We start from the raw sequence: 24,748 nt of genomic DNA, 5'->3' as shown, positions 1-24,748 counted from the left end.
AAAGGGAAAGAAAACCAAGTGTTTCTTGTAGTTTTAGGGTGGTTTAACACAAAGGGAAATTCAAAACTGAATTCTGGAATATAACAAAAATGTGTATCATACTAGCATGAAAAGGTTTTAACAGCAATTGTGTTGTTAAACACCTGTTTCATCAGCTGTATTTCACATGTGAAATGAAATGGACTTTATAGTAAATAGATATTTTTAATTTCAATTAACAATTTTTTACCATAAGAAAAAAAACGTACAGAATTTGTGTGGAAATCTGTGTCCTGCGTTTACTCAAATAAAGATAATACTTTGCTGCAAACTTTTAAATATAATAAAATGCATTTAATAGCAATCTTTCATGGTATCATCGTTATTTATGGACATAACATTCAAAGTATGGAAATTCAGTTGTGGATCAAAATGACCGTAAAAACAGTAACCCAAAGAACCTTACAAACATGTCAACACCCATCATTTATCACAGATGGCTCATACCAATGTAAAAAACATATAAAATGTAGTATAATTCTCAACATATGGTTTACTTTTGCTGCATTGTTCCTACATATTATTTGTGTTAAAATCCAGGAAATTATATTATGAAGAGAATATTGGTTTTTGTTTATTAAACTAAAGTACAGGTTAAAGTCATTCTTTTCTTGTGATGAACATATACCAACAGTGATTAAAAAATAAACATTTATTTACAAAATACTGATGCATACATATTACACAAGTCAGTTATATCAAAGTGGTTGGTTTTTTAAACAATATCTGTAGCAACCAACTATTTGCATTGGTTTATCATAGTGCAAATGGTAATGTTGCAAAGGCAAGTTGTAATGTGGGGTTAGGATTTGACTGTCAGACTTCTTGGCTGCCTTTTGTTTTACTACGTCTAGAAAATCAATTCCCTTTCATTTAAAAAATAGCTATTTCTTGCGAATGTTGAATAGTGTACCTGAGGATAGGGCAAATTCGTTATTAGTCTAAATTCTTTCACTTAGATAACTACCTTTCTATTTACTCAGCCTGCTTACGTAGCACCATTGCCATTGATAACTAACATACTAATGAGAAAAAGGAATGGAAACACGCTAAATACACTATGCCATCCCTAATTTCAGGATTTGTCCATTTATGTGGAATTTCATCTGATACGTTTCACAATTCTGCACTATATATTCAAGTGTTTAAGGATGATTCTGGTGGTGTGGTGTAGTGGTGTATAGGTTACCAGTATATATTTTTCCTGTAAATACAATACTAGGTGAAGCTGTGAAGAAATGGCCTTAAAAGCCCACTCCTTCGGTCCACAGGTGAGAAGGAGCTTGCTTTTGATTGCCAACACGTACTGAAACCTGCGTGTAAATTTGCGTCAGAATGAGTGAAATATTGGTTCCCTCACAAGGTAAGAACTCGGTGTGATAAATCCGGTGATTTTGATCGTAGCTTTTCTGTTCCGCCAGCTCGGAGGCAGCCAGCGGGTGACTGTAGCGTCCTTTAGTTCACGTTCCTGTAGCTGCTGCTGCGCTAAATCTGTCCGATAGCCTATCATACAGCGTGTAGGATGTCGGCAATGCCTAGCGTACGTAACTTCACAGTTTCAAAGACTGGTGAGGGGGTATAGTGTTAATTTTTTATTTTTTTTTTCGGTAGCTTCCACAATGTATGAAGCGGTGGATCAACCGACGATCTCATGAGCACCCGCAGCGATCTACAACCATGGCCGGTATCTTGCCGTATATGATTTGTTCTTTGCCGTTGAAGTACAGCATGTTTATGGGGGACATCTTGGTGGGCGTGCAGCAAGGGCCTGCCGAACCCCTGGGGTTCGCTTGGTGTACCAGGTGCGTGTGCGGGTACTTTTGTAAAAACACAAATTCGCATTCTCCGGAGCAGTAATTGGCTTTGTATCTTTTAGGTGCGATAATCCAGTCCCATCCAAAAGCTTCAAAATCCACGGTCAGCGGGTAGCGACAGCATCGGGATTCTGTCGAGTGCTCGTCGCAGTCGAGGCCGAAATCTCTGCGGGACCGTTTCGGTGTGTCTGTAACTCTGACCTCTAAAAATGGGTTCTGCGAGGAGAGGAGAAGGAATCTGAAGCATTACTGAGGTAAGCCTAGGTTCAGTAAAAACGTGCAAATAAATAATAGTTCAGACAGAGATGCATCATGTTAACATTCTCAAATCATGCTCACAAACAAAACTTGTCTTCCTGCAAATCTCTGCTACAGTTGATCTCTGCTTGAGGATTATTCCTATTTTTCATGCTGAGGACAAACATTTCCCTGCTGTTTCCTCTATAAAGAGCTTTAATTCCTGAGCATCTGTTCCTGAAATCACCATTATCTCAGTGTTAGCATCATTTCTGGTAACAGCTAAAAGAACGTTTCAGAAATTTGGAGGATGCTGGGTTTTGACTTTCGATGTGGGTTTGGTTTTAAACTCAACAAGAGCTTTTTTTTTCCTCTCCCCACACCCCCTACCCCCCTTCTCTGCAGAAGAACTCCCAAAGGGAAACAAATAACTCCAAAAACTTGCAAAGGGCAGGACCAATTGGTGTTGGTCTCCCTATTGTGAGTCCTTCTGAAATTGCCTCCTTCAAAATCATACTGAGTCGAGGCTTTCTGGGTATCAAGGAAGGCTTCTAGTCCAGACCAAGGAGGACAAAATTTGCTCCATCACTGCTGCTGTGCTTAAATGACTGCAGTAGAAAGGAGCATTTCACTTGCTCGTACGGGTTGCTGATACTTCACAGCTTTCCCCCCTGCCGGAGGGCTGAATTTGCTGCCCTGGATTTGGAGGGGCAGCTAATATTTTGACTCCCGAAAGAGCCCTGTGGCCAGGAATGTACTTTTGGCAGATCTCCGAGCCACGTGCCTCCTACTGAAGGTGTGTTTCCACCGTCACCAACTGAGAATAGAACGAAATTGCAACCTCCGCAATCATGAGTTTGAAAAAGCTCCCAGTTTTCTTCCCTTCCGGACACAGATTTCAGCCCCGTGTGTCGGTTTGTTACTGCCCCGTGAAGGAAGACTGTTCCTGAGGAGTAAATAACAGCCTGGCTAATTTTGTTACTTGGGTTTGCGCCTTCCAAGATACCCGCCTTCACAGCTGCAAGTGGTCCAGCTGCTGGAGATGCTCCTCCCAAAGGTAAATGATGTGGGGAGGGGCTTGGTGAGAGGAGCGTCCCTGTACTGGCAGCTGCTGGGGACCAGCCAGAGGGAAGGGAAGAGAAAGTTCCTTTCCCGTTATCAGTTATCAGCCGTGCATTTAACCCTGCCCTGCTGCTGGATCGGCTTATTTTCATAGATGATGGCAACTGTGGGTTATGCACGTGTGTTATCATTTGGATGGATGGAGGCAGTGAGGGCATTCCTTGTCATGATATCCAGCTGGCCTGTTTCAAGTGTGGGAGATCCACGTCTGTACTGGATCTACAACTATGTTATCACAGCGTTTTTCCTTTAAGTTCTCTTTAACTGCATTATACTGCAATGAAGTTGCACGTTACATAGCTACACAAACACGATTGGACTCGATGATCTTAAAGGCCTTTTCGAACCTAAATGATTCTGTGATTCTATGATAAATAGATTGACCTAGTGCACAGAAGTAAAAGTCAAATAATATTCCTTATACTTCATTCGAAGGGAGGGATGTCCTGGTTGTGATAGGTTCAGGAATTTTTATAGGCTGTAGGCGATTAGTGAGTTGCAGAAACAAACAAGGAAAATGCTGTCATTTAACAGGTATACCTCAGGTTTAATTTGCTCATCTATACTTGCAAAAAGAAAACCCAGGTAGTTATTTTATGCTCTTCCTCATCATTATGACTCATTTATTGAATCAAGCAGAATTCCTCCATTCAAGCATTTCTAATAGGTGGAATGATGCACTCCATCACACACTGACAGGTGCAGAACTTAACACTCACGTGAAGACCTGTTCTTATCTTCATAAACACAGATAATTCTTGCTGTTAACAGGAAAAATATGCATACAGAGCAGGGAGAAACTCCCTTGCTTTCTCAGCAGTATCAGAGGCATCTTTCCTATCACCGAAAGAATCGACTGTTCTTTTGGCTTTATGCAAATTAATTGCTCATTAAGCAGTATTTGCTCTCAAATTTGAAAACAACATCACTTTGATAGTGCCATCCATCAGTAATTACCAGAACATTTTCTAGTTAATGCCTCTCAACACCCCCCCGAAGTGCTGCTGCGATTTGTCGCAGGGAATCGAAGGCAGAGGAATGCTGTTGATTTTGACATGATCAGAGAGCCAAGAACAAAAGGATTAGATACACAGAAACGTTATCTTCCATTCCCTAAACAAGGCTACCATTTTATCCTTAAAACACAACTTAAATGCTTTCCAATAAAACGCAAGATATGTAAATGGGATTTTTCTAAATAAACTTACCAATCCATCTTCACCTGGTCCTGGGAAAGTTACAGCAAGATCTCGTCCATTCTCATCAAAAGCTTTTATTTCGATGCCTAAATTGGATTCAGGCTGTTTGAGCCAATTTTGCAACACTGTCTTCACATCAATACTCTGCCAAATACCAGTGCCTGGGTTCATGTCAAGTTTCAAAGATCGAATTCCAGTATATCTTGTACCGTCTTTCATGGGTTTAATAAGTCTCAGGATCTGCACAAACACTGTTGTAGGTTTTTGGACTTGCCTCAAGTATATCCACAATTGTGCCTTTACTACTTTGTTATATTGTATTTTAGAGCTAAACTTAAAGAAGCAACATTTTGGTTTTCCCTCCATTTGTACAAGAAAATCAGCTATAAATGAATGGAAAGAACAGATTACTAAACAGGGAACAAAAAAAGAAATATGCATATATAAACCCCGATTTATTTATTTATTTTCCAGACCATGCATAAAATCTTACAATATGTTATAAACTGTACTGGTAACAAAGGGGATTTAACTTAAATCATTTTCTGTGGTTTATGCTCCGCAGCAGCTTTAATGGATGACAACAAAATCATTACGCTATCACCTGAAAGTAGCATAATGTGGCAAGGAAACGATGCTCGGTTTGTGAACAGGCTGCAATAACGTTTGGCTCATCATTTTCTAACCAGGTGTGGCTGGTGCCGCCTGCTCGGTGGGCTCAGCAGGGCAGAGGAGCGCTCAGGCTGCAGCTGGGAAATGATAGGCAAGCAGGGCAAGGTGCGTGCCGGGGAGGAGCTGTGCAGTCCTCCGGGTGCTCAGGGCTCTGATCCCTGGTACTGGGGCTGGGGGCTGACCTGTACCACTGCAAAAAAGCCTCTTTCCCACGGGAGAACTCGGGGGGGGGGAGAGGGCACAGCCTATTCTGCTTGGCAGTGACTACTACCGGCTCGCTTCTGCTAGTCATCTCCTGAGGACCTTCATAAAGCACGCAGGACAGCAACCTCACGTGAGCTGACTCGACTTGCCTGCACGATCTGCCTATTTCTTATCTAATAAATAGCCTGAGTGTGCTCCACATTGTACAGACAGAGGCCGCCGTGGGCAAGCCAGGCAAACACTTTAATTTCCCCCCTGGAGGCGGGGGGGAAATAATCGAGAGGCTATTAATCTAAGGCTCGTTTTGTTTTCATTTGAACAATATTATAGGAAAGTCACGTGCAGCGCTGCGCTCCTCCTTCCCTTCCCGTAGCCTCCGGGGCAGCTGTCATACCTAGCCATGGCAATATCTTTCCATGCCAGGATAAAACGGGTGGTACCGACCTGAAACGGTGCGGGGCTTTGGCATTCATAAATCTCGCCACTTAAGGTACCTGTCTCTGGTGCATTTAACAGAGTTCAAGGGCTTTTTATAAAAAGCAGGAAACGAACTCGGTTCAATGAAGTAGAATGACTTTCCTTCAGTCACTGCAATTATGTAACCACTCAATTAAAAATAGTTATAAACCCTTGGATGTAATAGGCTGGGGTAAAACTGCTGGCAGACCTCAGCCTTGCAATAAGGCTGCAGTAATACCTTGCTATGAAGGACACATCTTACTAATTAATTAAAGTTCGACAATTTTACAGCCGAAGTTACTTTTTCATCAATGCGTATGTTTTTAGCTGGCCAGAGCAGCTGATATTATTCTACCATGCTTATTGTAAGGATATCTGTGGCTGCTGACATGCCTTATACGTCCTGTCATCTTTTTCCTTTTTGACATCATATTCGTGTTATTTAAATAAACCAGCTGCCATAGCCAAATACTTCAGCTGATGAAGAACATAAGATACTATAGTATTAGCCGTGCAAAAGATACTTGATAGGAGCCGTAGCAGATGTTTAGCACTCAGAAGACAACTCAGAATCTGCTCATTCAGTAAATGCCTTCATTCTTCCTTGGCACATCTACTGGAGCTGACTGCTATAGCATGGACTTTTTAACATTTAAATCTGTTACACACATATTTGCTTTAAATCTATAGTTTTAACTCAGGGGTGGGTGGTGCTAGTTTATGGGATCGGCAAAGAAGCAAGAATTTAACTCTGTACTTACACTTGCCATAACGTGTTGCAGTTAGGTGGGTCTGGTGCTCTGAGCTGTATTTCTGCCAGTTTCTACCGCTTCTAAAAATACTGGGCAGCGAAACCTCCCTCAGAAAAATACACTTCTCTTGTTATCTGCGCTCGTACTTTGCATCTGCGCTCGGAAATGCCCTGAGTCCTGCAGATAACAAAGTCCCCTAAACTGCAGACCTCCCTTTGCTTTCTAAGGCAATGGGCAAATCCTAAGTGCTACAGGGCACACGCGTTATTAGGAGCCGAAAACCAAACAGTAAAACAAAGGATCGCAACACGGTCGTCTGAACCTGGCTCGAATTCTTTAGAAATAACGCTCTCCTCCCTCCCTCTAGCAGACTCCAGCCAGCAGCCTGTTGGGAGAGCCCCAGGAGGAGTTGCGTGGCTCCACAGCGGGGAGACAACTCTCTCGGAGGAGCAGCGGAGGCGAAAGCAGCAGGGTTACTTACACTCCGTAGGCATTGTGATAATCGTTTCGGTGGTGGCATGATAGTCATCGTCTTCCAAAGAGCCATCGCTACTGTCGTCCCTCTGGACGTCATACTGATCAATCAGTTCCTGTAGTGGAGGAGCTTTGGGTAAAAGTTGTTTAATAACATCCCTGCTAATGTTAGGAGCTTGCTCCAGGCGCAGTTTGCTGAGGATTTGAATTTTTATGGCTTCTATTCTGGAAGATTTTGTATTCTGTCTCCACGTACAAGCGTTGCACAGTCCATCTTTTTCAGCGTTCTCTGCGGGCTGACTACCGTCATCGAGAGCCACCGGATCAACTGAAATCAGCATGAACAGGTAAATACAAACACAGATCGCTAGCTTTTGCATGATCTCACATTCAGTGCAGCGCTTTTCCCTTTTTTTTTCCTTTTTCTTTTTTTTTTTTTCCCCCTTGTTCCCCTCCCCCTTTCCCTTTCAGTACTGAACAGATCCGTGAAAGCAAATGCAATCTGAGAGACAGCTTGCCACACTGGTGTACCTTATATATTCCAAGGGGGCTTTTTATACTCCAACTTTGATTAGGCTCATGTCGTCAAACCCGAGGATTGGTTGCTGTCCCAACAATGAATCTGGCTGTCAGAGGGTAAAGCCCTGTCGATCACAAGTCACTAGACAGCGTTTAGTTACAGCCAAGGGTGAGCTGATTTATCTGGGCGCTTCGCAGAGGATATGCCTTCGCATGCTGAAAGGATATATTTCCAAGTATTGCGGGCAGCAGTACTGAAAGACAGCACTGTCATTCTTAAATATATACCGACCGTGTGCTTGTACTATGAATCAAGGCAGACCTCCCCTTAAACCTGCTTTCGGCTTCCACCAGCCTTTTGGACTTGAAAGTTTGTGCTATTTAAGAGAAAATCCCGAGGGATTACTGTTAGCAGGCAGGAAAAAAATACTTTAGGGATGCATTGCAAACAGCGGTAATTTACGCTGTTCAACAACTAAAGCATATTCAGCACTTACAGTTCAGAAAACCTGAGTGGCTTTTCCTGCTAGGTACCAGCCAAAGCAGTAAGGAGGATTTTCTGCAAACGTGACTCGAGGTGAATGCAGATCTCATGTGTTTGCCCCTTTAGCATGTATCAAAATCCAAGGAGGAGCAAATCCTTTACTGAACTCATAGTCAGTTATGAAAAATGAGTCTGTCCCTTCATTATGCTGTCACCGGGTCAGCAGAATCCTGGGCAGTAAATTAAATATCGAGAGGTCTTTAGTAGCAAAAGTATTTTAAAGCAATATCTTTAGCTAATCGCTCTGATATTACACAGGAACAGCCCAGCTTGCTTCTTCCATTATTAGCAAAAGCATTAAAATACTTAAAACATTTAAGTCTACTGTCAGGATAGCCGCTTTTTCCATGTAATCTTTTATTTCTGTTCAAAACATCTCTGTGGGATGCCAATTTAAGCGATACCTTTCTGCACTTTCTTTTGCTTTCTACTCAAATACTTGTAAGTTCTTTGTATCCTTATGTTTTCAGAATTAGAGTTTTGATACGCTTTCTGCATAAGAGAGGTACATCTAGATGTGATTTTATACTTAGGGGTTACGGCTTATAAAATCTTACAGCAATGTAGCTTGCATTTGGTGTGCTGTTAGCGTGAATTGTGGAATTCACACTTAGCTGGGGGGGGGCTGGGGGTTACTGGTCAGCATAGGCTGTCTATTACAGCAAACACAAACCCTGGGATTCATATATATTGTATATATCTGTATATTTGCAATCTGTATTACAGCAAAGGGAAATCCTGGAATTTCATGCAATATGCCAAAGTTTGCCTGCTTGAGTCTGGACTGAATTGTCTGTTTCTCACTGGGCTTCTCTTCTTTTCCCGTTCTGAGTACACCTAAAAGGGTGGCAAACGGGGGTTTTTTTGCATATGTTCAGGTAGGAAAAATGTTGGTATATGGAAAGATGTGGGACAGAACTTCCAAAGAGTTTTTTCTGCTTGGTCATTCATATTTTTTGTATTGCCTCTCCAGGGCATGCAAATTCATCACGTAGCACAGAACCGAGCCTAACACTCGGCTCAGGACCTGTGACGTAAATCATGAGTATTCAATTGAAATTGATTGTCCTACCCTGGTGCAAAGTCAATGCAAGCGATAGATGTATCATGCTTGCACATTCCAGGCCTATGGCTTTAGGGTCAGATCCTCCGATTTCAGCCAAAATCCATGTTTAAAGCAAGGGGCTCGGCTTCTTACCTCCCGAGTGTTTGCTTTTTACACAGGAGACCGGTGCAGCTACTCACCGTGTGGTGACACAAACGGGCTCGTGAAGTCAGGACAGATCTGGGTTTGCAGCGGAGGCTGCCTGCCATGCCTATAATGTGTTTTAAACAGACTCTTAGTGCGATTCAAGTGCTGGAAATGTGTTTTTATGGACAATGAATAGGATGATTCAGAGTAAGAATCTTTTTGAAAAGCACTGACCCTGTCGGTGAATTGTTTGGGAGTGTAGGTTGGGGTTTTTTTTTGTTTGTTTAATATTATGACATGAATGCCATAATAAAACTCTTTGATTCGATTTTATTTTAAACCAGAATGACTTAACGAGCTGTCTATAAAAGGGAATCTACTCCCAGGAGGAAACTTTGACAGGTACCAGGTTTCACACCAGGAGAGAACAATGACCCATCGATAAACAGGTGGAAATAACGTGGTAGTCTTAATATCAGAGTAATTAAATGCCCTGGCAGGCTGTGGCTGTAAGGCATTCATGTTGGAGAGGGGACAAGAGAAGCGCTCAGCAAAGCAATGTCTGCTGCACGGGGACCCCTCTCTGGATGCGCCCCGCAGCAGCTTGCCCGGCATGCAGCGGCCACACTGCTCCTTCCCTGCCAGGGTCTTCTCACTCCGACTCTGGCTCACCATGAGCATGCAGAACTTCATGTTTTGTTTTGGTTTTTTTCTTCCCCAGTCTTCTGCAATGATTCCGTTAATCTACAAAAAAAAAGGGCCCCTTTGCTCCCCTCTGTGAGGCGTTTGCTTACGGCTGCAGGACCAAAGTCCTCTCCTGTAAGCCTGAAAGCCTGGGCTCTTGCTCTCAGCTACGACGGATCCGACCGAGCACCATGCCTCTGCTCGTTGTTTAGAAATAGGAGGCAGTGAGCGCAGCTGGAGTGGTGACATGGGGACTACCCACCAAGGGTGACCAGAGCACCCCAGAACTCACCAACAGCCGCGTAACAAAGAGCAACTTTTTCCCATCTCCCTCATAAAATGCGCTTGCTATCCCCACGCTCCGAAGCGCTCTAGGATGTCAGTAGCACACCTTTCTCTTCATCTTTTGTTGTTGCCAGCTTTTCCGTTTCTATGAAACTCCCAGGATTTGGAAGAGGGCGCAAAAAGTCACACTTGATCAGGAGCTATCAAAGGCTCTGATTTCTTTGATAACAGTAATACAATATGCAATTTGTTTTTCTGTCTGTCTTTCACTTTTTTCCAAAAGTGGTAACTGCAGAAGTAGGTGACAGAGGTGAGAAAAGTGAGTGATAAAGTGACCAGGTACAAGTTGTTTCAAAAGTTTATTTGGCAAAAAAACAATCAAACAAAAAACCACAGACCAACACATTACCACCAGCAAAACTAAAGAAGAGTTAAAAATGAAATGCACATCTTACTGAACTTTATGGCATTTTAATATCAACTTTGGGATTTGTGTCATTCTACCCGCCGTGCCTGCCAATAGTGAATAGTATTCCCAATCCTAATTATCCAAAGATCATGGCTCAGGCCCCCAAAATCAAGCAGCGTAAGAATGTTCCTATCTAAAGGGAAAAGGCACGTGTCTGTCTACCTGTCAGCTTCTCCTCTTCTTCCTCCCCCTCTTCTTTCTCCCCTCCACCAGGAGGCCTGGTACACATTGGAAAACCATGGGGGGGAGGGGGGGGGGGGAAAGAAGGAAAAGAACCCCAAACCCACCCCCAACAAATCTGACTGATACAGAGGTTTCAAAGACATTGCGTTATTGTGAGTTTTATGGAAAAACAGTGACTGTGTAGAGGAAAAGGAGATTAGTAATGCCCTCCCTGAGGAGAAGGCAAGCGGAGCCCAACCATTACCCATCCTTTTTGGCAGGCTTTAATTAAATTAGCCAATTCGCTTGTGCTTCTTCATCATTATTCAGCACGCTGATAGCTCTGGACCATCTACATTGTGTCATCCCTTGCTGGGCCAGCAACCCAGAAAAAATAGATAGGGAGCAGGGTGGGATTTGAGCTTGTTTTGGGGGTGGACCAAGTGGACATGGAAAGGAACCAGGACGTTTCTGAGAAAAGGGAGAGTTACAGGGGTATGAAGGAGAGGGACACGAGTTATAACCCTGCCAGAAACCGGATGGCTTCATCCTGTTATAGCCTAGATTTCCAAACAATTCCTTACAGGCTGCAGGACCAGAAATCCACTCTTCTATTTTTCTGTTAACAGATGTGCAACAGTTCTCATCAGTGATTTACCTCAGAAGGTAGAACTTGAAGAAAAAACAGGTGTTGTGAAAAACACTGTAAATCTGATTGCTGCTTACATTGAAGTCGAGTCCTATCTCTGAAGCAACTGGCTTCTCTCCTGGTTTGTCTTATAAGGAAGATGTAACATTCCTCCCGAGCTGCTGAGGAAGATACTCTGAGTCACCTTTTCCTCTCACTTTTGTCAGCACAAAGCCTAATTTCTAGAATTGAATCATAGAACCATCTCCTGGCTGGGTTGGAAGGGACATCCCAGACCATCCAGTCCCAACCCCTGCCCTGGGCAGGGCCACCTGCCACCAGAGCAGGTTGCTCCCAGCCCCATCCCACCCTGACCCTCCCAGGGCAGAGGCTGCTCGGGGCTGCCTGGGGCAGCCTGCCCCAGTGCCTCACAACTTCACAGTAAAGTATTTCTTCCTAACACCTGATCTAAATCTACCTTTTTTTCAGTTTAAACAACAGCACATTGAAAGAGACAGAAAATTCCATTTAAAATTTTTTTGGACTGGATTCATCTCTCACTTAGCTGCCATAAGCTGGGAATCATGTCTATGAAGTAATTTTGCTTGGAATAGTCAAATTTGAATAGAAAAATTCAGAGATGTAACTACATGCAATGGAATCAGGCTGTTTTGCTTAACCAGGAACCCAGCTGTCTTAGCTCCCCCGGTGCTTGCTGTTAGCCACCTGAATCCAAGGTGAATGCATTACTTGGAACCTCAAAGCAGATATAATATCATGTCTATAAAACACCTAGAAAGAAATCCTGACGTAACAAAAAACCCCATGAAAACCTCATCCCAATAACATTACGTAAACTAAAGCTGCAGCTACTGTAAGGCAAAAGTAACCACTTTTAAAATTGAACTTATTGCCATGAACTAAAATGTGAAAGCTGTAACTGGTATGAATTCCTGCTGTGTAACAAATGCCCTGGAGCAGTTTGTCCTCCGCTATTCCTATTTTTTCCTACAAAAGTAATCATATGTAAGCTTCTAAACATTGTGCTCTATCAGCTACTGGAAGTCAAATTTATTTCTTTATTTTGGTGGTATGGACATTTAATTCCTTCAAGTTGCCAAAAAAAAAAAAAAAAAAAAAAATTAGCTCATCTTGTTTTCACCAGTTTTGAGTTCCAGGTATCAGAGAGCATATTCCATGTGGGAAAAGGGCATGCACGGTGCAGGGTAGGGATGCCCTGGTGTACTGGCATCTGGGTAGGATATGCCACAATTCCTTCTCAACTCTTGCTGTCAGGTTGTTTTCCCAGGAAAAACATGATGTTCAGGGATTTGGGATTTTGAGCGGTCTCCCCCAGGACATACTTGGATCTGCATCTGCAGTTTGAGTACCAGGACAAAACGTCACTCTGTCTGGCGAATGATTTCCTCATCTTGGGAGCTATGGAGACAGTCAGGAGCCCGACCTGCCAAGGGGTTTCTCCCAGGCTGCGGTGTGTAAGCATGCGATGGATAAAATGGGGGAAACGGGTAAAACTGGTGGCAAACTGGTGCTGTGGCCATTGTGGCCTGTGATGCATCTCTCAGCTTGCCCAAGAGATGCTGCTGAGTGTTGGCTTCAGGGAAGTCGGGGTCCCCTTTGGCTTCTGGCTCACTCCTGCCCTCCTGGCTGCCCCCTTCCTGCCCGCAGCTTGTGCATGGCGTGCGTAACCTCCCCGGTGGAATGGGCCAAAAATGCCCCGGCGCATTTTCCTCTCCTACAGATTCCAGTACGTGTTGCTCAAGAACTAACCAGATACGCTAATGGAAATAAACTTTAGAAGCAGAGAGGGAAATGTGTTCCCGTTAGGCTCATTAAAAACGCTTAAGGAAGGATGCAATTCTAGTGAAAGCTGCCAGTTTTTCTGAGTTCTTTTGTATTCAGGATTTTATTCTGCAGCCTTCGCTACAGTGCCTATGTATCCTAGAATAAATCATATACAAGAGCCCTGTTCATACCCGTTTAATTCTAAGGGCTCTACTTCTGTTACAGGATGCTCTCTTTTCTTTAAAATTGCAGCTTTTATGCTTCTATCTGGAATCCCTGACATGCCTCTTCAAGGTCTTTTAAAATCGGTGCATCGCTGATGGACACCTTGCGTTCCCCGAAGGAGCCGTTACCGTGCCTGGAGAGGTTTCACCGCTGCATTTGCACAACCAGGGTGATTGAAATGCCCAGATTACTTCGCCTTGGTATCACTAGCTACCAGAACGCGTGTCTTTGCTCTAAGGCACGATGCTTTCAAGGGGTTTTTAGGCCCCGGGGGTCGGTGATTTGGTATGAGTGGCCTGTCCTCTGCTGGGTTGTTCGGGAACGGCATCCGCTGGGAAATGAGGGCCACAGCTCAGAGGAGCCTTTCTTTTTCCTCCTTTTTTTTTTTCCCTTCCCCCCCCTCCCCTTTTTATTTTCTTTTTATTTTTTTTCCTTTTTTATCTCCCTTTTCCCCCTTTTTCCCCCCCTTTTTTTTTGTTTTTGTTTTTGTTTTTTTACAAGATGGCTTAAAAGCTAACAGGTATTCTATACAAAATCAGACAATTCCCATTCCTCACAATTTAAAGACAGACGCCTTAAAAATTTACAAGTTTGCTTTTGTTTTGTTTTTCTCTTGGGACTCACAAGCTTTTCTCCCCCATCAGCCTGCTAATTGGCAGCATCAGCCAACTGGTTGATGAGAGACAAGGATAAACCACAAGGGAAATGGCTGTTTGGGTTTTTTTACCTTCACCAACAGACTTTCAAACTCCCTCTGCCACTCTGCAGTTATATAAAACCACTTGGGAATTAAATCTTCATAGTCTCGTAGCAGAGTCTGACTATCACCATATCGATGGATATAAGTCCTATTCTTGCAGAAATGATGTAAAGATTCTATATTCTTTATTGACTATGCAAATAATTGAAAGGGTGCTTGCAAGATGTAACTCATATGATAGAGTAATGCTGGCTGGAATGGGCGGACTCCCGATAATAAAGGCTAGAGAATGGCTTTTCATGAGTAGATCTGGAAGACTTAAAGGAAAAAAAATATTCCTATGATACCCAGATTAATAGATACAGAGTTGTTCGTATGCTACTGACAGTGTAAAACTACACAAAGCTTTTTTATGTCAAGTGAACAGGATATTTTGGGTACACAGGTCAGAGGAACTTCAAGCAGTAGTTCACGGCTGTCTCAGAAGTTTTAGCAGATAAGGAACAAAGTGTCTTGCTGCATACCAAAGCCAAGCTTAAGATCAATTAAAAAGACGGTATTTTGACCAAACCTTTAAGGCTTTCTGGTGCATATTGATTAAAAGAGATGGATGATACAATTAGGAATGCAATGCAAAATAGAAATAAAATTGACGATATCAAATTACTTCGTTATACATTCTACAAATTATCAAAGTGTCTCAACATTAAGAAATTGAAGTGTTTTGTCATTTTGTTTAAAGCCTGTAGACCAAAGGAAAATTAATTAATAACTATTGAATTGTGCGGTTGGCTGCCTTGCTAATTCTAAAGTTTGACTGATGTATCTAATGATTTATATCAATAACTTTGAGAAAGCAGTGTGGTAAATTTTAATAACTTGGTAGAGAGAAAATGTTTCACTAGGTTTAAACTGTGTTAAAAATATTATGTTTATATATATGTAGCTATCAGGGTATGTGTGCATGTGTGTGTACATATATATATAGCTTTTAATTAGACATTCAACCAAAAGAGCAGGTTCTCTGCTCAAAAGCTTGCTCATTGTTAATTACTACACTGATTGGCTTAATAAGAGATTGCCTTTCTTCTCTCACGTCAATGAATCAGGCATTAGCTAGGAGGACCAGAATGTCACTAAATACTTTCCAGAATTGTGCTACGTGATGAATGGTATACATTTATTATCAGAAATAAGGTCTATCAAAATAATAAGAAGCAATTACTTATTTCAGCATGTATTTGGAATTGTATGAAATATGTACTTGTTCTTATAGGAAGAGTGCTGTGCTTAGAAATGCTAATTATTTAGTGACAGGCATATCTTGCACTTTGGGCTAAGATTCGGTGTCAGCTGATATCGATATAAATTAACAATCTAATCTATTAATCATAAATAAAATTAGCAGCTCATTGGCCGCACATTGCTATATAGGGTTAAATTTAGTTTGCTCTTTCAGCCATTCAGCACTACTAAAGTGTAATGAAAAAGGGAAAGCTGATAGCCAATGTTGTAGCCCCTACTGTGAGTAGCACCGAACACGCAGGCAGGCGTGTCGCAAGGGGCAGGCTGTTATTGTTGCGTTATTTTTACATTATTTTTGTGTTACGGTGTGCTGTGTTTCAGGAAGCCCTTTGAATGGCCTCAAGCTGCGTTAGCCCAGAGCGAGAGAGGACAGCGCAGTAAGTACGAACTCATGGGAACTCTTGACAGTACCAGCAACTACCACTGCACAGCACAGAATTTAATCTTTATTTTGTAGAGAGAATCTAATCAAGAAGCATTTTTCAGTGTAATGCTGTCATCCATGCTTGGTAGATTGCAAGAAAAGCACGGCCGCCAGTAGTCCCTCCATACAGCTGGGTACCACATGTGCTCTCTTCAGTTAGATTGGGTAAGAGTCCCCAAATCTCCTAAAATTCAGAGTGAATGTGTGCAGCATCTACAGAGAGGATATTGGTCCTGAAAAATCGCCGTCTTCCTAAGCCAATGCGTTAGAGCCAGTTGTTGGGGTAGAGTTGGGTCTTGGAGAACCGGCGTTAACGTGCAGTTCATGCAAGATGGCCATCATGGTTTCTGAACCTCTTTCTTCTGGAAGCAGCGTGTTTGCCATGCACGGTGCGTGAATCACAGCAAACCTTTCGCTCAGCCTTTCTCTGCTAGGAAGGCAGCTTCAAGGCATTGGTCACTGGGACCGAAGCGTGCCGGGAGGGATGCTCGTGCTGGGAGGAAGGGCAACAGCACGCTTACTAGAAACGCGGTTGAAGGATCTCCCGACACCAGAAGGGATACCTGCTGTAGGGTTGCAGCAGCCTGGCCAAACTTCTCCTCTTTCCATACAGAAAAAGAAAAATCAGCTGATGGTACAGAGGTGCCTTTCACTTCAGCTTCCTCGCAGCGTGGTGCCTGGGGAGTTTTCCGTTCAGTGTAGAAGGAGACAGCACAAGAACACACGCCAGAAGCGCTCCTAAGCCCAGGAGGGCCTTGCAGAGGGGGAGCCTGCAGCTCCCTGGTTCCTGCAATCAGAGGTACCGAGCACGGGAACAGCAGCTCCTCTTCTCCCAGCCCCAGGTTGTGGCCACGGTAAAAACCCATTGCTCAGTCACCCAGAACGGACAGAGCCTGCAGTGTGTTATTTAAGCTTTAATGTGAGGGAAGGTCAGACTTCTTCTCGGGACAAGGTATGTATCTGAGCTTTTCTTGGGGAGCAACTTTCCTCACTTTTTTTCTTCCCCAGAATTCAGACCCAAGAATTCAGATTATTTTCATTCCAGTTCGGACGAGCCTGGTAAGCTTCCTCCGCTTTCGTAAAGACATGATTATTTATTTTATTTAATTAATTAGGTTTCTTGAACTGAATTGTATTTTAATTAGTTTTAAAATGTAAATAAATGTCATTAAATAAACATTTCAATGTAATAATTTAAAAGTCTCATTGTTGGCTCTCAGGGTTATATTATTGGATCTAATTCAGCCATTCTAAGCATCAACAGCCAGTGAATTCATATTTCTGTGCTTACTAATAGCTAGTTCCTTAATATTTATGGGCACCTTGTTGTCACGTTCACGTGGCTACACCCAGAGGTGTAAAGGGGAACATGGCTAAGGGGATGCAAGCTGTGCTTCTGGGATCCCCTGCTCCCCCCTTCCCATTCCCTCCTCTGGTTTTCACCGATTTCTTTTGCTTTCCAGTGAAACTGCCATTAAGCCACGTGTTCTATGAAATACCAGCTTTTCTTTTTTTCTGCCGTTTAATTAATAATCCACCAATTTTGATTGAGGCTGTGACATCAGAGATAACATGCATGTATTTAGCCATACAACCAGGTCCCTCAAGGCTGCTGTAAAATTCATTTTCTTTGCCAAAATCATAGGCACTAGGAAATGGTGTAATCCTCAAGAAATCTCAGGAAGCCTGCAGAATAATCTGTCACCTGGAGCTCTGCTAAGGACTGGCTTCAGCGTCAAAGCAGGGCATCAAAAATCCTTTCCAAACGTTAAGGTGCGCATTTACAGTCAGTCTAGGTGTTCTGAATCCTTTATAATGGCAGCATCTCCTGTGGGCTGATCATGTCTTAGGTAAAGAGATTTCTCTTTTTATCACGATAGAATTTCCTTTCTTTCTGTTCCATTATATAGTCTATTGTACTTTTTCTATGAGAAATAGAAAGTGGCAATTTCTTATCTGCCTCCTCTGTTAAAGGTAATTTACTATGTTCGTTCTTTTCTATAGCAAATAGCTCTGCTTTTTAAATATTAGTGTTTCAGCCCTGTATCATTTTTGTTTCCCTTCTCTAGGGTTACTCCGTGAGGAGTTTGTTTCTATTAAGATGGAGTAATCGACAATATTCTGCAAACGCCTACAATATTTCAGACCAGGTAACATTGATTATACAGCTGTAGATAAACTAAAGGTGTCCTACATTTACCCATTCTGCACACCAGTATTTGGAAGTTAGAAAAATCACCTGCAAGTTGAACAGAAGTTTTTAATTGACCTCTTCACAGTGGCTTTCTCTTTAAAGAATTTTTTATTATTTTTTTAAGTATAATAAACATAAACCCCTGTAAGTTTTGTAATTAACGCAGTACTTCCTTCTGGCTGACTGTGTTCATTCCTCGCAGCTGAGCAGTTTGCCCTGTACATCCCACTGGAAAGCAGAATGGAAGCCCGATTCCCAAAGCGCTTCCAGCTCAGCGATGCCCAACCCTTGAAAGAACCGCGGTTCTTCAAAGCAACGCGAAATCATCCTGCTGTGGGTGGTGCTGGCTGTTTCCACTAAATGCAAGTTTCTTTCATCTAGAAAGAAGTTTGCAAAGGGTAGGTTTGCCTACACAATGTATTACTAAGTTTTTAAAAATCACGCAATGGTTTCCAATACCACACTTGAGTTTACCAGGGTGATAACTACGATACTAAATGTCGTTATCAGTGACATCCCTCCAAGGTAATTTAACAGCAAATAAGAACCCAAAATTTCTCAAAAGTGAGGCTGTATCAACAGACGGATTTTCTGTACAAGATCTTAGATCTACCTTTCCTCACAAGGTAAAAGAAAAAGCTAACGTTATTTTTGCTGCTACCCAGGGGCGTAGTATCCACCCAGTGTATACGCCGCCACCTATGATACTGCCAGCCGCATAGCTCGGCGTTCAGGAGCTAAGCTCGAATAAATGCGTTTTCCATCTGCTACATGCATGTCTGTAGGAACAGCAGGAGTATATTTGAGGAATTAAAAAAAAATGTTTCAGAGCTCAAATAAACAGACTTTGTTCACTTGACTAACACACGGTGACACCTTTGAGAAATCTTCCAAAATGTCTTTTCACGACTGCTGCAGCGCTGGGTGTTTGGGGACTTGATTTTGGGGGTGAAGGGTGTGTGTGGATGTTATTGCAGCACAGAGTTCATCAACACGCCTACGTAAACATTTCTAACACCATGAAATCCGCTCGAGTAGGGGCAGAGAAGGAGCACAAAATCTTGCTTCTAGTTTTCTGCTAGGGGGAAGAAAGGGGCTGTATCAATATCCAAAGAGATGCCAGCGTTTTTTGACAAAATTCTTTATTCATGCCTATAATACTGACAGAGTCAAATGCAGAGGTTTTATAGCATGAAATGGCTTTTTTGCTTTCAAAGGATGAAATAACAGTACTAAATTTGAAGCATAATAAAGACTCAAAGAAGTCACAGTGCTGGTGAAAGACACCAAATCTTGTGTGCAATTCCATTCTCTAACAAGCCCATACGCAAAACCATGAGTAAATACTAATAAAACCTGGCAAAATGTCACTAAAGACAAAATATTCCAAAGACAGTGTTAGTGAAATCCTTTGAATTAAAAGATCATATGGGCTTCCACAGGCTGTGTAGATTCAAGCCCCAAGAGAAGGCAATTCTTGGCTTTAAATTCCAGTGGCCTTTGCCCTTTTGCGTCAAGCAGGAGCTTCTTCCAAAAATAATTCCCTGAGCACAAATGACCTGCTATAGCACTTATTACTTGGGGTGTAGTGTTTGAAGCAGGTGAAGCTTAAATTAATTTAAGAACACACATAAAACTTGTAACTTCTAATAATACTGAAGGAATTCTTCTGTGTATTGTTGGAAGTTTCAATCTGAGATGATTAATGTGGCTCACAGGCTACTCTTATAAGATGACAGGAGAGATATTTTGCTGCCTTTCCTGAAAGAGCTAGTGTTTCAAAATTATTTCCAAACAAGCACCTTCCAAGCAAGAAATGTTTCTCATTTTTCCCTCACTTCATATAAAAGGTGATGACCATTCTCTTCTTAACTGTGTTGTTATATGAACATCACACACATCATGATGGCAGGATATCATAACAGTGTGTGTGATATACATGAAATAATATGTTAGATTCACTAACACAAGTCATTAATTTATTGTCATTGTCATTTTGTTTGAAATAGAGCACTTGTATTGTAAGCGTGCAGGGAATCTCAGAAGTAAATTCAAAGACCCATCTTCAGTCAAAGTTATTTGTATTTACAGTAGGTTTCTATCTATATTTTAAATCAGTTCTGTCAAAAGGCTTTAGAAAAAAAAATAACTTACAAACTCCTTTATCAATTAAAATCATGCCAATAGTAAACTGGGTAGCGAGTTGTTTACAGCCATAAGCAACGTGCAGTGGCCTGGGATCTTTTTTTTGGAGTAGAAAAACATGACTGGCAAAGCTCAGAGGGTCGGTTTGGGCAAGGAAGAAAGGTTACTTGGTTTTGAAATCTTAAAACTTGGGTCTTGGCTCTACTGAAATCATAGATAATACTGTCACTTATGCCAATATGAATTTATCACTCCATTATATGAAATCTTGCTCTAAGGAGTGACTACAAAAAACCGAAGGGTCAGTTTTCTTTTTCTGTTCTGAGTCGTTTGGGTGACCCGGGGCAAATCATTTTAGTATTATCCCACCCAGCACCAACAGCAGTAGAAGGACTAATTTTTAAACAGAGACCTTACTCTTCCTCTCGATGCAAGCAGCTCTTTGCCTGCCATTGCTGGGCATCCCTGCACCCTGCGAAGCAACGCTACGTTCAGACACCGGAGCGGGCTGCAGGTGAGCTGTCACATCCCCGCTGTCGCTGCAGCATCCCCGCTGTCGCTGCAGCATCCCCGCTGTCGCTGCAGCATCCCTGCTGTCGCTGCAGCACAGAGCCGTGCAGCACCACGCAGCTACGCGTGCCCAGCACCAGCTTGGAGCTCTCCGCGCAGCCCGTCACTGCACACACTGATAAGTCTACGCATCTTCCAAACCTCCCCGCCCGTTCCCCCTCATTGTCCCTTGTTTCTCCACTGTTAAAAAGTAAATATAATTTTCCGCTGGGAGGACAGCGGTGAGAACAGTGTGTACGATGTTCCAAGACGGTGCCCTGACGAGAGCTCCGTAAGCAGCCAGGCAGCCAGGTCGTAGACATAAAGCAGTTATTTAATTACCGATAGTATGTGATGCTGTTCGTACGTGAGATAGATGAAAATACTCAATATTCTTGTTTGGCTGGAACTATTCATCCTGATTCATCCTCTCTGATCCAGAAGAACTGAGGCTTGAAATGCGTGTCTGTCTGTCTGTGTGCTGTTGACGCTTGCTGAAAAGAATTTGTCTGGCCGTGTGTGTTTGTGAGCTCTTGGCCCAGCCACTGAACAGCTCCTTTAGCTCACTAAATGCAGGCTTGTTTTGGAGCTGAGTGACACAAGTTTTGCTGTGGAAATGGCATGAGTTGTTGGCCTCTCATCACAGAGCCCGCATTTGACTAAATTTTTCCGGCTAGTAAGATGTCATGCCCCATACAAGTAGGACCTTGAACTTCGAGCTGTGTGAGATGAACAATGTTTAATTCAAACATCAAAAAGCAGACTTTGATGTGGGGGCGAGAGGAAGAAAGGAGAGCCAGAAGGAGAGTGACAAGTTATTCCAGTTAGTAGGAGTGAAGTTCCGATATTAAGCTGTAGGGTTGCTGGCAGATCACCGGGGATAGGATGGCCTTCCCGGATCTTTTGTGATCCGTTTGTCTCTCAGGGATAATACCGCCTTTCCTATGTGAACTGCTTTATCAAAAAGTAACTGTATGACATTATGCCAAAAGTCAGTTCAAGACCTGAGCTATTGGATCATAGTAGGTTATTAGCATACAAAAATACCCCAACCAAATATATATATATATATATATTTATGTATATCTGTGCCGTTGTTCCCTTGTTGAAACCTGGGACTACATCCCAAACTGATATGATATGGGATGCCTGATGTTTGTTGACAGATGTCAGCCAAGGGCTGATCCAGACAGGTTTAATTATGATATACCACCTTACAACATTTTTCTCATGCACATTTCTGCTCAGAGAAAAAAGGCAGCATCGGTTCATACCAGCCAAGTTGTGCTTTTTTGTAAGCCAAAGCTTATTGGAAAATGGATGGAGATTGGAGCTACCACCACTAAACTTCCAGCTATAAATTTTGTAGCTTCGGGGTTGGTTTTTTTGGCAGGCCCCTATAAACTCGCTTTTGCCTTAGAGCCTGTTTATCCTCCGGTCTAAGCCCTATTTGCAGGCCAGTGCTTCGGCATCGCCTCTCCGTGCGCTTTGGCAGTGTACTTCTGGATGTGCATTTTTGCTCTAGCATCCAGCCGTTCCCTGGCTTAGCACAGCAGGCCCTGCCAGTCCCAAACCTACACGTGTCAAAGGTGAGCACTAGATCTCAATTGACACTGACTACTAAAACCTAGCTCCTAATCCTAGTTTTATCCTGTCCCAAAGCTTCCACAAACACTTCACTAGTTCACATCATATACTAGTGGCACACCAGCTCAATTTTTTTTCAGCTGATCATAAGCTTCAAGGGGTTATTTAGAATCATGCATATTATCAGATCAAATACTTTGAGTCTTTTCAGTCATAAAACCTATTCTATATGCAAGCAAAATTAGCTTTTCTTCAAAGCCCTGCTTTAATGAAATAAGTGTGTAGCAAGCTTATGCTAACTCGGTCTTCCAACTAAAATATTCTTCACACTGCTGTAATTAAGGCAGAAATGGAGATCATAAATTTAACTAGAAATTGGAAAAACTGAGATTTGAAAGCAGAACGTTAGGCTCTATCCTAAAAGAGCCTCTGAAATGTGCCCTCATGCTCCGTTGAATCTCTCAGCGCAGAGTTAACAGTTACACAGACCATCCATAACTGACATTTATTTCACCGGAATTGTTTTGCGATGCTCAAGATGTTTTTTCCCCCCGGGATAAATTACTTGTACCATGTTAAAAGCGAATGTTTCCTCCTGAAATCAAATTGCAAAGTCAAAGGTATTGGGGTCTGTGTATACCATGAATGGCATCCATCTTCTTATTTTCTTCTTTGCCGTTATGTAGTTATATATGCACTATTTCTCTCTACGACCTCCAAAAAACGTTTATTGCACCTTGCTGTTTGGTCTATGCACTGTCATAAATTTCACTGTGTACAAGAGTCCTGATTTTAAGATTATGCGGCTGAAAACCTCTTCATACAGTGGAAAAGATATCTAATATTGGATAGTAGCTCAGATAAGATAATTAGATCATTTAGGTATTGGATAATGTCTGTAGGTATCAAAATATTTATTATGTGCTGCAATCACGATGACAGTTCTTTGTCAGCAGATTAGACTCTTCTGAAAAATAATTTCAAATTTATCTTCTCATTTCGGTGACAGCTGAAGTAATTTTGTGCCTTTATAAAGGAATTTATTCAACATTTGTGCTGCAAAAGGTGATGTCGGTGTATGAGAGAAAGCACCTAGGGTTTGATCGCAGCCAGCCAGGCAGTTTCGGGAAAGTCTTCAGCAGCAACAGCTCCGATCCAGTCACCCGTAAATCTCCCCGAGGGATGCGTATCCCCCGCATCCCACTCTTTCAGTCCCCTGTCCTTGCCCTAATGTAGCCTCTGAGGGAGTTTCTACCCCAGCTTCTTTTTAAGGCATCTTCTGGCTCATTTCCCATTTGGAAACCCATTTGCCCTGGGCTCAGAGGGAGCCGGTCTCTCTGCCCACCGCATCAGTGCACTGAGCGGCTCAGCCTGCACCGTGGGGTGGGGGTGCGGTGGTCCCCCCGCCCCGCTGAGCAACAAACGACACAAAAGGCATCCTCTAAAGGGAGGGGGATGCATGCCTGCCCTCGAGGAGAACCGAGAGAAATGGGCCAGGCTCTTAAAATAGCCAGAGACATTGCAGCTGCTCCCGTGGCAGCAAGAGCCGGCCCTTTCACAGGTCTGCGTGCCTGAATTTCTCAAGGTTGAGAAGCTGATGTAGGCGAAGGTGCTTTGGGGAGTTACTACAAGTACCAGGAAAAACTTTCCATTTCATACCTACTAAATGCCTGTAGGCTTGTCCATGAAAACACATGACGAGCATGTTTCAGGGAACACAGTAGTTCTTAGGGGCAGGGTGATGTACTCTGTACACAGCTGGGATGAAATCATATGGTGGGTTGGCCCCAGCCAACAGCCAGGCACCCACCTGGCTGCTCACACCCTGCCACCTCCTGATGGAGCCGGAGGAGGCAGAGGGAAGGTGAGAAGCCCAGTGGGTGCAGATGGAGATGGCTCACCAGGTGAAGCCAAAGCCAGGTGTGCAAGCAGGGCAGAGGAGCCATTTCTTCACGGCTCCCTGTCGGCAGGCAGGTGTTTGGCTGCTCCCTGGGAAGGCAGCCTTCAGCACGCACAACCAACCACTGTCTGGGAAGACAAAACACCACAAACACGGAGGTCCCCCCCTTCCTCCTCCTTTCCCTGAGCTTGTCTTGCTGAGCACATCGTAGGGCACAGGACACCTCTTTGGGCAGCTCGGGGCAGCTCTCCGGCTCCTGTCCCTCCAGTGGAAGGAGGTTTTCAGCTGCATAATCTTATTATCAGGACTCTTGTACACAGTGAAATTTATGACAGTGCATAGACCAAACAGCAAAGTGCAATAAACGTTTTTTGGAGGTCGTAAGTAGAAATGCTATATATAACCACGTAACAGCAAAGAAGAAAATAAGAAGATGGATGTCATTCATGGTATACACA

General features: G+C 42.9%; 1 protein-coding gene and 1 long non-coding RNA gene across 3 annotated transcripts; one reads left to right on the top strand and one right to left on the bottom strand.

The window, feature by feature from the left end:
• Window positions 1–282: 282 nt before the first annotated feature.
• On the bottom strand, window positions 283–7,504 carry MSTN (myostatin). Its single transcript, XM_005440456.4, has 3 exons — window positions 6,980–7,504; window positions 4,421–4,794; window positions 283–2,069 (listed from the first exon to the last, which is right to left on the bottom strand). Exons 1-3 carry the CDS (start codon window positions 7,350–7,352, stop codon window positions 1,689–1,691), a joined length of 1,128 nt encoding a protein of 375 aa, XP_005440513.1. The 5' UTR covers window positions 7,353–7,504; the 3' UTR covers window positions 283–1,688.
• LOC129736699 (uncharacterized) lies at window positions 7,237–19,119 on the top strand. 2 transcript variants are annotated; one of them, XR_008733718.1, is made up of 5 exons: window positions 7,237–7,319; window positions 15,813–15,868; window positions 15,949–16,867; window positions 17,985–18,065; window positions 18,312–19,119. It is a non-coding gene; the product is annotated as an uncharacterized LOC129736699 (long non-coding RNA). The 2 variants fall into 2 exon arrangements; XR_008733719.1 differs by lacking the exon at window positions 7,237–7,319 and having other exon boundaries at window positions 15,123–16,867.
• Window positions 19,120–24,748: the final 5,629 nt, after the last annotated feature.

This window comes from Falco cherrug, chromosome 8 (assembly GCF_023634085.1).
Source record: "Falco cherrug isolate bFalChe1 chromosome 8, bFalChe1.pri, whole genome shotgun sequence".
NCBI lineage: Eukaryota > Metazoa > Chordata > Aves > Falconiformes > Falconidae > Falco > Falco cherrug.
This window is presented reverse-complemented; position numbering and strand designations above follow the sequence as displayed.